The 13,175-nt window shown below is 42.9% G+C and overlaps 1 protein-coding gene across 1 annotated transcript in view; it reads left to right on the top strand.

Annotated features, from left to right (window-relative positions):
- Positions 1-12,394, top strand: part of LOC136576846 (ankyrin repeat and fibronectin type-III domain-containing protein 1-like) — a 236,364-nt gene extending 223,970 nt beyond the window's left edge. The window contains exons 20-22 of the mRNA XM_066576445.1: positions 5,600-5,813; positions 6,850-7,565; positions 10,995-12,394. Of these exons, the coding sequence (XP_066432542.1) occupies positions 5,600-5,813; positions 6,850-7,565; positions 10,995-11,285 (1,221 nt within the window). The 3' untranslated portion in view covers positions 11,286-12,394. The remainder of the gene's footprint in view (positions 1-5,599; positions 5,814-6,849; positions 7,566-10,994) is intronic.
- The last annotated feature ends 781 nt before the right edge of the window (positions 12,395-13,175 follow it).

The raw sequence follows: 13,175 nt of genomic DNA, 5'->3' as shown, positions 1-13,175 counted from the left end.
GGATGTGACCATCACCTATTGTGTACTGTGCAAAAGTTTTAAGCAGGTGTGGAAAAAAGTAAGAACGCTTTCAAAAATAGAAGGGTTAATAGATTATCTTTGTTATTTAACAAAATGTAAAGTGAATGAACAAAAGAGAAATCTAAATCAAATCAATATTTGGTGTGACCGCCCTTTGCCTTCAAAACAGCATCAGTTCTTCTAGATAGACGTGTACACAGTTTTTTGCAGAAACTCGCAAGGAGATTGTTCAAAACATCTTGGAGAAGTAACTACGGATTTTCTGTGGATGTCGGCTTGCTCAAATCCTTTTGTCTCTTCATGTAATCCCAGACTCTGTGGGGCCATATCATCACTTCCAGGACTCCTTGTTCTTCTATATGCTGAAGATAGTTCTTATTGACAATGGCTGTATGTCGTTCTCCTGCTGCAGAATATATTTGTAGCCAATCAGACCCCTCCCTGATGGTATTACATGGTGGATAAGTATCTGCCTGTATTTCTCAGCATTCAGGAAAACATTAATCCTGACCAAATCCCCAAGTCCATTTACTGAAATGCAGCCCCAAACTTACAAGAAACCTCCACGATGCTTCACTGCTGCCTGCAGACACTAATTATTGTACTGCTCTCCACCATGCTTCACTGCTGCCTGCAGACACTCATTATTGTACTGCTCTCCACCATGCTTCACTGCTGCCTGCAGACACTCATCATTGTACTGCTCTCCACTATGCTGCACCTATGCCTGCAGACACTCATTATTGTACTGCTCTCCACCATGCTGCCTGCAGACACTAATTATTGTACCGTTCTCCACCATGCTGCCTGCAGACACTAATTATTGTACCGTTCTCCACCATGCTGCATTGTTGCCTGTAGACACTCAGTATTGTACTGCTCTCCACCATGCTTCACTGCTGCCTGCAGACACTCATTATTGTACTGCTCTCCACCATACTTTACTGCTGCCTGCAGACACATATTATTGCACTGCACTCCACCATGCTTCACTGCTGCCTGCAGACACTCGTTATTGTACTGCTCTCCACCATACTTTACTGCTGCCTGCAGACACTTATTATTGCACTGCACTCCACCATGCTTCACTGCTGCCTGCAGACACTCATTATTGTAAAGCTCTCGGCAAACAAACTGCCTTCTGTTACAGCCAAATATATCACATTTTGATTCATTAGCCCAGATCACCTGCTGACTAAGGAGGTAATTGCTGAACTACTCGCCATAATTTTTGAAAATTCCTGGAGAACAGAAGTCCCAGAAGATTGGAAAAGAGCAAATGTTGTCCCTATCTTCAAAAAGGGGAAGAAAGTGGATCCAGGAAACTACAGACCTGTGAGCCTGACTTCTATACCAGGAAAGATCTTTGAACAAATTATTAAACAGCATGTATGCAAGTACTTGGATGAAAATGCAGTAATTAACCAGAGCCAGCATGGGTTTGTAACAAACAAGTCATGCCAGATGAATCTAATTCCCTTCTATGATAGTATCACTGACTGGGTTGATCAGGGATATGCGGTGGATATAGTTTATCTTGACAAAGTATGTTATGCAATACGTATTGAAAAAATGACCAAATATGGGATTGACAAGGCAACTGTTAGGGAGATTCACAACTGGCTGAGTGATTGTACTCAAAGAGTGGGCATAAATGGCTGCACATCCAAGTGGTAGAATGTATCAAATGGGGTACCACAAGGCTCTGTCCTAGGCCCTGTGTTTTTCAACATTTTTATAAATGATCTGGAGCAGGGAATTGATGGGAAACTGATCACATTTCCTGACGACAGGGAGGAATTCAGCTAAGCAGTAGCACATGTGAAAAAGACTTGGGTATACTAATAAATCATAGACTGAACATGAGTCAACAATGTGATGCAGCAGCCAAAAAGGCAAACACAGTTCTGGGATGTATTAAGAGAAGCATAGAGTCTAGATCACGTGAGGTAATTATCCCCCTCTACTGTTCCTTAGTCAGACCTCATCTGAAATACTGTGCAGTTCTGGTCACCCCACTTTAAAAGACATTAACAAACTGGAGCGAGTTCAGAGAAGAGTTACCAAGATGGTAAGCGGTCTGCAAATCATGTCCTATGAGGAACGGTTAAAGGATCTGTGAATGTTTAGCTTGCAAAAAAGAAGGCTACAAATATCTGAAGCGTTGTCACACTGCAGAGGGATCAGTCCTATTCTCATTTGCACAAGGGAAGACTAGAAGCAATGGGATGAAACTGAAAGAGAGGAAACACAAATTAGCTATTAGAAAAAACTTTGACAGTGTGGGTGATCAATGAGTGGAACAGGTTACCACAGGAGGTGGTGAGTTCTTCTTCAATGGAAGTGTTCAAACAAAGGCTGGACAGACATTTCTCTGGAATGATTTAGTAAATCCCGCACTGAGCAGGTGGTTGGTCCCAATGATTCTGGAGGTCCCTTCCAACTCTACCATTCTATGGCATTTTTTTGCACCCTATTTTCTATGTTCTTGCACATACTTAGGTTGCTTGGCCTTCCTTCTACCTAGAAGGCATGGCTTTTTGGCTTCAGTTCTTACATGTTATTGCTAGACTTCTCTTAACAGTAGATGGGTGTACCTGGATCCAACTGGTTTCTGCCAATTCGGAGCTGATGGCCCTGCTGGACAGCTTCTGATTTTGAAGGAAATAAGCATGATGTGTCTTTCAACTGCTGTACTAAGTTTCCTTGGCTGACCACTGTGTCTACGGTCCTAGAGATTACTTGTTTCTTTGTGCTTCTTCAAAAGAGCTTGAACAGCACATCTTGAAACCTCAGTCTGCTTTGAAATTTTTGCCTGGGACAGACATTGCTAATGCAGTATAACCTTGTGTCTTGTTGCTGTGCTCAGTCTTGCCATGGAGTATAACGTGTGACATGAAACTTAGTATCAGAGTTTAGCTGTTCCTCACCCAGTTTTAAAGCTCCTACACAGCTGCTTCTGTTTCACTTAAAGTGGTTGTCTGCTTACCGGACAACATCCCTTCAATAGCAATGACTGTGGTAAAATAACAAACTAAGTAGAACTTACCCCTTTGCTGCCAGGATTCAGCGCTGCAGCCCTGCTGTTGTCTTGGTGTCTGTTGTGACTGCTGATGTGACCGGAAGTCATGTGACCTCTGACAGCCAATCAGAGGCTGCAGCATCACAATTCGGTTCTCCTAACATCATGGCGCCCAGGATGTCAGTGCAGATGCCAAGAGAGCACAATGGTGATCCATTCCAGTGATGTCAGCTTTCACAACAGTCTCCAGGACCATGGAGGCTGCAGCGCTGGATCCCAGTGACAGAGGATGGGTAAATACTGAACAGTTTGTTATTTCACTACAGTGAGTGCTATTGAAGGGATGTTCTCCAGTAAACAGACAGCCCTTTTAATGACTATATTTCAATCTACACATAAAAATGATGATCATTATCACCTGTTTGGTATAATTGGTTAATCATACAGCTGACTATAATCCTACAAATACCTGACTGTGTGCAAGTGTACCTAGAACTGATGTTGTTTAGCTTGCTTTGATTAGATTTCACTTTGGTTCATTCCCTTTAATTTTGTTAATTCACAAAAATGTTAACACTTCTATTTTTGAAAGCATTCTTTCTTTGCAGTATTTTTTCCACACCTGCCTACTGCTCCTTTCAGACTGAATGCTTCCGAACGAAAATCATTTGCATGAGTGAAGGAGCTGGTGACGTCATCATCAGCTCGTCTGCGCTTGTGCAGCCTGTTTAGACAGGCAGATTCATCATTGAGAATCGTTCGCTTCCCGTTTAATTTTTCACATTCTTATGTGAAAAACTGAACGAGAAGTGGGTATTGTTGTATCTTGTCTCCACCAGAAATATGGGTGGACACAAAGTGTAGCCAGCTTGACAGCCAGGTGACACTCACAGGTCGTCATTGGCTGCTAGAGTCTGTGACTGTAACTGATAGTCGATGTCCTGGCAGCCTTGCTTTTGACAGAGATGCCGGAGTTGTGAGTGTCTGACCAACAGTGAGCCTTCCTTAAATGCTGCTGCCCTGACTCTCCGTTTGTTTGTGCTGTCGCAGCTCCCGCGGTGTCATTGTGTCCGCCGCTGGCCTCTGCTTCTCCTGCAGCGCCACTGACGCTGGTGGCGGTGTCAGCAAGGTTGCATGCATGGATCGTGTGGGGGGTGGATAAGGCATGCCGCGCTGTGACATATAACAGTGAGAGCAGATGAAGCTCCGGCTCACCCGGTCCAGCTGCAGCAGCAGATGATGGTGCAAGGTCCTGAAGCAGCCTCCGTCTCTTCTCCCGGCTTACCCTAACCGAAATCCTAACCCTCCAACCATGGCAAAACCACACCCTAGCCAATCAGCATCTTAGAGGCTTGAAATGGGAGGATACTGTCATTCACTAGGCCTCCACCCATCCTTTAGGTGGAGACAAGATACAACAATACCCGAGAAGTGTTTAAATGCAACGACAAGTGAATGCGCCAACAATGATTTTTAAGCCAGCTCAAACTGAACTACGAACGAGAAGTGAATGATTCTCATTCATCATTGGCTGCGTTTAGACAGAATGATATTATTCACTTTCGCTTTTTTGAATGATTTTATGAATGATAATCGTTTCATCTAAACGCAGCATTAAACTTTTGCACAGTATTAAAGGTGTCACCTTTCAATGTAATCCTGCTGTGATGATAATGAGATGACTGCTGAAGTGGTCTCTACAGAACAGGAAGTGTCAGACTATTATTAGACTTAGGCCGCCTGCACACGGGCGGAAATCCCGCGACGGGATTTCCGCCGCTCAAAGCCTGCATAGCATTGCGTTAACAAACGCAATCCTATGCAGACGGCTGCGGTTTGGCCGCGCAAAATATCGCACGGCAAACAAACCGCGGCATGTCCTATTTCTGTGCGGGGCTCGCAGAGCCCCGCACAGAAACGTCACTCACCCGGCCGCCGGCTCCGGTCTGCGCATGCACCAGCTGCCCCCGGCACATGAAAGAGCCGGGGCCGCCGGGCGCGGGTGAGTACGCGCTCATCCCTGTAGGCGCTTGGGTCGGATCCCGCGGCGAGAATCCTCGCCGCCGGATCCGACCTGCCCATCTGCAGGCGGCCTTAGATAATGAAAATAAACATCACCAAAAAGTCTTAAAAAATGTTTAACATAAAAACTTAATTCATACAGTAGGTCATTTTCTGAAGACACATTCTCTTTAATTCCTCCTCTTCTTTTTGTTGACATATTGGACAATTCTTCACGGTTACAAGGTCCCAATGAAAATAAGCTGATCGCAGGGTGTCCTGCTGCTGGAAACTCCCAAGATCAGCTGTAATCTGTGGGGGAAATCTGGCTTCAAGTGTTCAATTTCTTTGCAACACAGCCAGAGGGAAAATAAAGCAATACATGGTGCTCACTGAAATCAATGGACTATCTGCAAAACACACAAATGTGCAGGTTCCTCAAAAGCGGGAAAGAAACTTCATTTTTAACCACTCTGTTCTTGATAATAGTTAAACTTTTAGATGGAGGGACTCATATCATATGATTTTCAACAACCAAAATTTTCATTCATGCAGCAAATGGAGGAGATCTGGAGGGAGGTGAGATGGATAATGGATGCCCTACAACATGCCAGGTACAAACAACCATCATGCGCTGTACCCCTTACTTGGTTCCTCAACGGTTCTGGAGAAATATTTTTAAAGGAAAAAGCTCAGTCTACTTCATCTCACCTAGACTATTTTCCATCTCCAACTCCCTCTCCTGAAATGAACCGAAAGCTCAACACAGGTCAGTGGGAAAGTTTCTTTATTTTTTAGAACTCCTGTGGTCAGTGATTGGGTGACCAGCCATATTAGGCCTATTACCAGAACAGTATTTATCAGTGCTACGGCTAGTTTGCGGTTAGTCTTGCTGTTTACCATCATAATTATAAGGTTCCTTCTACAGTAGCCGAAATCTCAGCCCAATGTAACAAGTGCTGATTCACACACTTAAATTAGTGTTCATGAATTTTTCTTTTACATAGGCCAAGAATGGGACTAACGATCACTACTACAATCGTTCCCCATAGACCAGCTGTACATCTCCCTGTTCATGTGTGGAGATGTACAGCCAATCAGCAAGTATTTTTATGCTAACTAAAAAACAACTAAGTAGTGTTTGCGCGTTCCTCAGCTAATCCTTGGCCCAATTATCAGACTAACAAAGAGTAACACTATGCAAACTGAGTAAACACTATCAAACATGCATGATATATTCTCTTAGGCCTAATGTTCACGGGCAAATTTGATTTGCAGAATCCGCATGGAAGATCCGCAAATCAAGCTGCCCATAGAGATGTATGGGCTTCCGCAAATGGATTAAAACATGCGGATTTGATTTGCGGACCTTTTGGTCCAGAAAACAAATCGCAGCATGCCCCATTTTTGTGCGGATCCCGCACTGACAGCTTCCATTGAAGTCAACAGAAGCTGTCCGATCCCCCGCACACCCGCAGCTGACACTGCAGGAGATTAAAAAAAAAAAACTGTACTGCGCATGTCTGACGGCGATCTGTGAGGACCATGCGCAGTACAGCGTACCTGAAAGTGGAGGGATCCACGCAGACGCCACTGCCGGGGAAATGCAGGTAAGCAGGGCTCACTAGCCATGGGCAGTGCTGGATTCCGTGCGGGATTCTTTGCATGGAATCCGCGCGTGCCATGGACATGAGGCCCTACAGAACTCTTGTTTACATAAATTTGCGCTTTCAAATAATGTCATTATATAAGACATATCTGGAAGAAAGTTATTAAAACCCATTTCTCATCATTTGCACCCATAGATCTTCTTGCCGCTCCCTACTCAGATAATGAACTCTTGGATGTGAAGTTTACGAACCAGTCTTCCCCTCTTCTAGATTCACATGGTGTATCAGATGAAGAGGGCTCTTCAGAAGTCTTCCTTGCTACTGACAGTGATTATGATTCTAGCAGAGCCCAAAGTCCAAAGGAACTAGACCTTGTTTACTCCTCTGGACAGGAATGCGGCAGAAGGAGTATCCGTAGCTTCAGAGATGGAACACCCGATGTACTGCAGACACATGAGCCCAAAGTATTGACTCAGGAAGATGATCGTCCACAGCAGCTTTATGACAGTGACTTTGTGCTTCCCAGCCGTCAGATTGAACTTTTACGAATTACTGAGAAGCGGCAAGCGTACTGCGTCCGTACCAGCAGCCTAGACTTCCCTAAGCAGCCTTACAAGGCCTCTCGTAAATCCTGTCCAGGTTCTGTAGACAGCTCTCCAACGGAGTCAAAACCTACAAGTCACCGCAGTGTCCGGGGCTTGAGGACAAGCACTTCTTTTACCCCGGACAATGATCAGCTGTGTGAAAACTCACGGAGAATTTACCGCACTCATTCTGTAGAATGGACACATGACTTCCAAGAACCTTTAGAACCGAAAATTGTCACAGGCCAAGGAAAAAAGAATAACTCTGTAACTTTACGGATATATCCACAATACGAGACTGGTCTATCTAAAGAGATGAGTGTTAAGGTACTGTAGCAGAAGGTCTGTATGTATCCTGTGACTTGTGACGTAACTATGAGGGGTCACTGATAAGTCCTTGGCTTTGACTACAAAAAAATTGACATAGAACAATGACATTTCACATTTTTTCTAGTTAGTTGCCTTGGGTAGCAATGCACTTCTGACTGCAGTGTTTCAACTTCTTCAACCCATTCAGAAAGAATTGTTTTGATTGAGCGGCAAACCAGGTGGTGTTTCTTCAAACTAGAAAACAAATGATAGTCTGAGAATGCCAGACTAGATGAATAAGGAGGATAATCCAGTACCTTGAAGCCCAGGTCAACCAGTTGCTCTGGGTGATGATTGCTGTGTGGGATGAGGCATTGTCGTGTAAGAACACAACAACTTGGGTCAACTTTCCACACCTTTTAAACTCTAATACCTCCTTCAATTTATTCAGAAATACGGCATAATACATAGCCATGATAGTAGACCTCTTTGGAAGATAGTTCACAAGTGGTATCCCATTTTTATCACATAATACAAACAACTTGGATGACAACTTTTGCACTCTGAACTCCTTTGGATGTGTGGAACAACTATGTTTCCATTCTTTGGCTACACTTTTAACTCAGGATCATACATAAAAACCCATGTCTTATCCATCGTCACCAGTCGAAACCAGAAAGCATCAGCATGCTATTGCTGCAGAATTACCAAGGAAGCCCGCACTCAGCCACACTTTTGATCTGCTGACAAACATTTCGGGACACACTTGGCAGACATCTACCTCATGTCCAGATGGTTGTGCATTACGGATGCAACTCCTTCTCTGGAAATGTTCAGAGCTTCGACTATCATCTTAGCAGAAATTTGACGGTCTTCCAGAATCATAGATGGTGTCTATGGTTCCTGGAATGGTCACCACTGGAGATCTCCTGGAACGATCTTCATTGTTTGTGTTGAAGTTGGTGGCTTTAAATTTGGCAACTCAATTTTTTTTACTGTAGAGTACGAAGGGTACTTGTCACCTAATGTTTGTACCATGTCATTGTGAATGTCTTTGGCCGACATCTTTTTCAGAAACAGGAACATCATCGCTGCTCTCCTTTGCAGTGAAATCTGCTGCAGACTCCACCATGTTGTCTTCAGACCCGCAGAACATAAGAATCGCGCAGATTGAGCTTTCAAATGATGTGAAAACAAACTAAAATCGAAAAGCCAATGACTTATTAGCAAACCTTCGTATGACATACCGTACTTGTAAAAACTGAAATACTATAAGTGAGTTTTATACTTTTAGTGAAATTTGCGCATTGACCCCCAACCGTTTATTATAACACCCAGATGTATATGCATAGCCTATCAAATTTGATAAATCTCGAAGACTATGGATTTGCTTGATACAGTTAGTGCCAACTACATTAGTTGTAGAGAGATTTTTTTCTTTCATTTTATGTCTCAAATCTTTAAAAGCGTCACTCTCCACAAATCTGAACAAGGAAGTAGCAACCATGGTGCATAAAAATATTACATCACTGCTCCTTTCTCTTCCTTTAAAATTTTAGTATAATACAGTCTAAGATAGTCTGCTGTACTGGCAAAAATTCAGCAACTCAGCAGCCTGCATTAAGAAAATAATAGCACCAGTGTAACAGTTGAAAGTAGTAGCAGTGTTATGGCATGGGCATCAGGGACTGGCCTATGTGGCATATTCAAGAGAATTTAAAAAGTTCCTATGGAGAATCGTTGGCCATCATTCTGTAAACCGAAGCTGTAATTGGGTTATTCAGCAAAATAATGGCATGAATGGCTGAGGAAAAAAATAATAAACTTTTCGATTGGCCTACTTGAGGGCTTCTTAAACATTTTTTTTTTTCGAGACCTCACCAGTGGTTAAAAGTCCATGCCAAAGTAAAAATACTGTTTAATGTATCTTTCAGTGACTCGTAAAACTGAGTACAAAATGAGTCAGTTATATTGGTTAACCAGAGATTGTTTAATCCAGTGAAAGGGCTGTTGAGCACATGATCATCTTTGCCAAAATTACCCCCTCAACCCCAGTTGCATCTCCTAAGCAATTGGAGGGCTCCCTAACAGTGAGGCTTGCCTGAAAATTTGAGAAGTACTGGCCTAGGAAAGCTCTTAATTTGAAGCCAATAGGGATGCTGTGGCAGGACTTTAAATGAGCAATTCTATAAAGAAGAACAATGTCAAAGACTTATAGTAAATTATAGGGAGAGTTTGGTTTTATTTTTGTTGCTAAAGAGGGCGAAATCGTAAATGGACAATTATTTTTCCATACACAGTTGCAAGAAAAAGTAATGTTTTTGTAGACTTTTTCAGCTTTTGGCGTCTGTGTAACATTTACTTGAGAAGAACTGATTTTTCAGTAACCAACATTGTGTGCCTTTATTTAATGGGCAAAACATTTGTAAAACTCACACTTCCAATCTTAATTGAAATATCTTTTGCCAATTAGCTCTTGGATGTCATTAACACAGACGTTCACTTACATTTTCTCCCTACACTGTGGTTATTTACTTAATGTGCTCAATAAAAGACATGAACGGTGTGTGTTATTAATTACACTGAGTTTTTCTATAAGGGTGCTATTATACACAGCATCTCTCTGCTTTAAAATGCAGGGGGAGAGATGCTGATTGCTGCCGGGAACCCGGACTGTTGTCTGTGTTTTGCAGTGATAAACACTGCTGTTAACTAAAGGCCCATTTAAACAGGACGAGTGTCGGTCAAACGATGCCCGACACTCGTTCCTGTGTCTCCGCACTCCTGTTCTCCTGCACAGGAGCTAGCAGAATTGGCTGTGTCATGGAGCGCCCATCAGGGTGGCGGGGCTGTGCAGGAGACTTCCCTCCTCTCGCTCCCCCGCCCCGCTACATTGAAATACACAGTGGCCGTTCACTACTTAATGGCGGCTGTTTAAACTGCACGTTGAGCGGTGAGCTTCATCACTCATCTTTTATGCAGCATAAAAGATGAGCGATGAAGCTCATGGTGCAGTTTAAACAGGCGCCATTCAATAGCGAATGGCCGCTGTGTATCTCAATGGAGTGGGGCGGGGGAGCAAGAGGAGCGAAACCTGCACTGCCCCGCCCCCCTGCCAGCTGCTCCGTGTGCGAGAGACACAGAGATGAGTGTCGGGCATCATTTGCCCGACACTCGTTAAGTGTAAATGGGCCTTTATTGTAACGATCAAGTCACATTTTATCAGCAAACAATGCAGAAATCCAGGTACTTCCAAAAAGGGTTCTTTTACTTTTTCTTGCAACCAAAAATTGTTGCGATTAGTCTCGTTCTCACTGTTATATTACATCTTTATAACAATCAGAAATCTATGAGCATATGCAATAATATGCAAAACATATGCAATAAAAGGAAGCGTATGTAACCAGTAAAATATTTTACATTTCTTTCTTTTTTTTGTATGACCAGTTATATATAACGAGCAAAACAGCAGCTCGGGAAGTTGTAAAGCTGGTGGTCCTCCAGATGAATGAGATCTCCAGAAGCATGCTGGGAACTTCAGAAGGCTACTGTTATGCTGAAGACCAATTGGACCATTTTGCACTGGTTTTTACATCTGAAAACAATAAGGAACAATGGCTGGATGATGACTTTCTGCCTTTCTCACTTCAAAGTTCATGGAACAAAGGTCACTTCTCTGTCCGCATTCGAGAGACCTCTCCTTTGCATTTTCAGTATGGTCCGGCTACAACAGTATGAGAGCACTCCTCAGGTGGGGGCTTTAGCCAGTCAGCCTTCCGAGGGACTGTCAGCTCAAATTTAATGCTTCCTTCACTTAATAAAGTATTACTCCTTGCGCTGAAATATGGACTCCAGTTGAAAGTAAAAGGTTTAAGATGCATTTGTTTTTATTCTCCTTTCTTGTCAACCAAAGACTTTATTTTCCTGACCATGAAAGAGAAATTTGACTGGCACATGAGAATGTATCTTTTACCACAACGTCTTCACTGGAAAGGAATTTGGAAAGAGTATTTTTAGAAGAACATAGAACACACCACTCACACCAAAAGAAGCAATACATATTTTTCCTCCCCCCTCCCCCATCCTCCCTTTTCACAAAAACATTTGGGTTTTATTGATGTGTAAACCGCAGAGACATAATGGGACATTGGATGGCCGTCCTCCCGTATGTATCCAGAGAATAGAACAAATAACAACCACAAGATTTTTTTTTCTAATGAATAATATTGTTTCTTGTGCTTGTTTTACTGTATCCTAAAAAAAAATTATTTTGTTGCACAATAAGATAAAAAAAATTTTCTTAAGAAAAAAATTCTAAGCAGCTGGTGCAGCCGCTGCTGTCTGTCGACTACTTCCCTCCTTGTATGCTTTCGTTTTAAGGTAACTGCATCTCACTGATAGATTTCCCTCCATTGCCACAAAAGTCTGTGCCACGGCGGAGTTCTCCCTTTGTTTCAGTGCTGTGAAATGGCTTGCATATGTCCAACCGCATGATGTTTTCAAGTACGCCTCCGTTAGTCAATGGGTATATTGAAATCTTTTGTGCTTCACAGTACACATTGGTGGTGCTTCCGGGAGACATTTCAAAGAACTCACTCCTCAAGGCAGTACCAGTCCGAGCTCAAACATAAGCAAATTGGATTCTATTTGTTTAATGATGTTTGAAGACGTGTTCTTTACTGATGCATATATCTTGTTACTCTTTGTTCCTACCTCTGATGCCAACCCTCTGCCATTCTGAACTTCTACCTTCTCCTTTCTTTTGTCTTCTAATGAGCCAGATGGGAAAATACATATCATTGGTTGTTTTTATTTCTGTAATAATAAAGACATCACGTGGTGATGAACAAAACATTTACAGCACTGGTGCTATGATTGTACAATATTAAATTGTTTTATCATTACAGTTGTCAATATTACAAGCAATTATGTACTGCGTATCAAAGCCATTCAGAATATTCGTGTTGTAGGTACATTATGTTGACCAGAACATAGGGTGTTGAAAACCCCCGTACATTTATTTCCACATGTGACACCCTCCTTAAAGTGTAACTGCGCTTTCTAAAAACTTTTGATAGCGAGAGGTTAAAATTTTTGACCGCTGGGGGCCTGACTACTGTGACCACCACCAATCTCTAGAATGAGCCAGCGGAAACACTTAGCCAAGCATTGTCACTGGTCAGTAGTTAAGGATGGGCTATCGGCTAGCCTATGGACCCGTCTTTAGCTAGCAAGCAGTGACAGAGCTCAAAGAGAGTGCTTCAGCTGGCTCGTTCTAGCGATCGGTGGACCCTTGTCATCCAAACCTTTTACATGTCCCTGCACTAATTAAAGGGACTTTCCAATACTAAAATATTGATGACGTATACGTTCAGTGGCGTTCACCATCAATCAGCTGTTTGAAGAAGCTGCGGCACTCATCGAGCGCCACAACCTCTTCTCAAGTTAGTGACATCATGTTCATTTGTCACATGGTCTACATACGGCTCAATTCCATTTCCAGTGATGTGATTCAGTTGCTGTACTGGGCACCACTACGGGAAAATGTACAGTGCTTTTCCTGGTATGCTGTACTAGCCCAAACTCCAAAGATTCTTCAAATAGCTGATTGGGGTGGTCCCAAGTGGC

The sequence above is a fragment of the Eleutherodactylus coqui genome, chromosome 8, assembly GCF_035609145.1.
Source record: "Eleutherodactylus coqui strain aEleCoq1 chromosome 8, aEleCoq1.hap1, whole genome shotgun sequence".
NCBI classification, from domain to species: domain Eukaryota; kingdom Metazoa; phylum Chordata; class Amphibia; order Anura; family Eleutherodactylidae; genus Eleutherodactylus; species Eleutherodactylus coqui.
The sequence above is the reverse complement of the archived record's forward strand: the minus strand, read 5'-3'. Positions and strand labels throughout refer to the sequence as shown.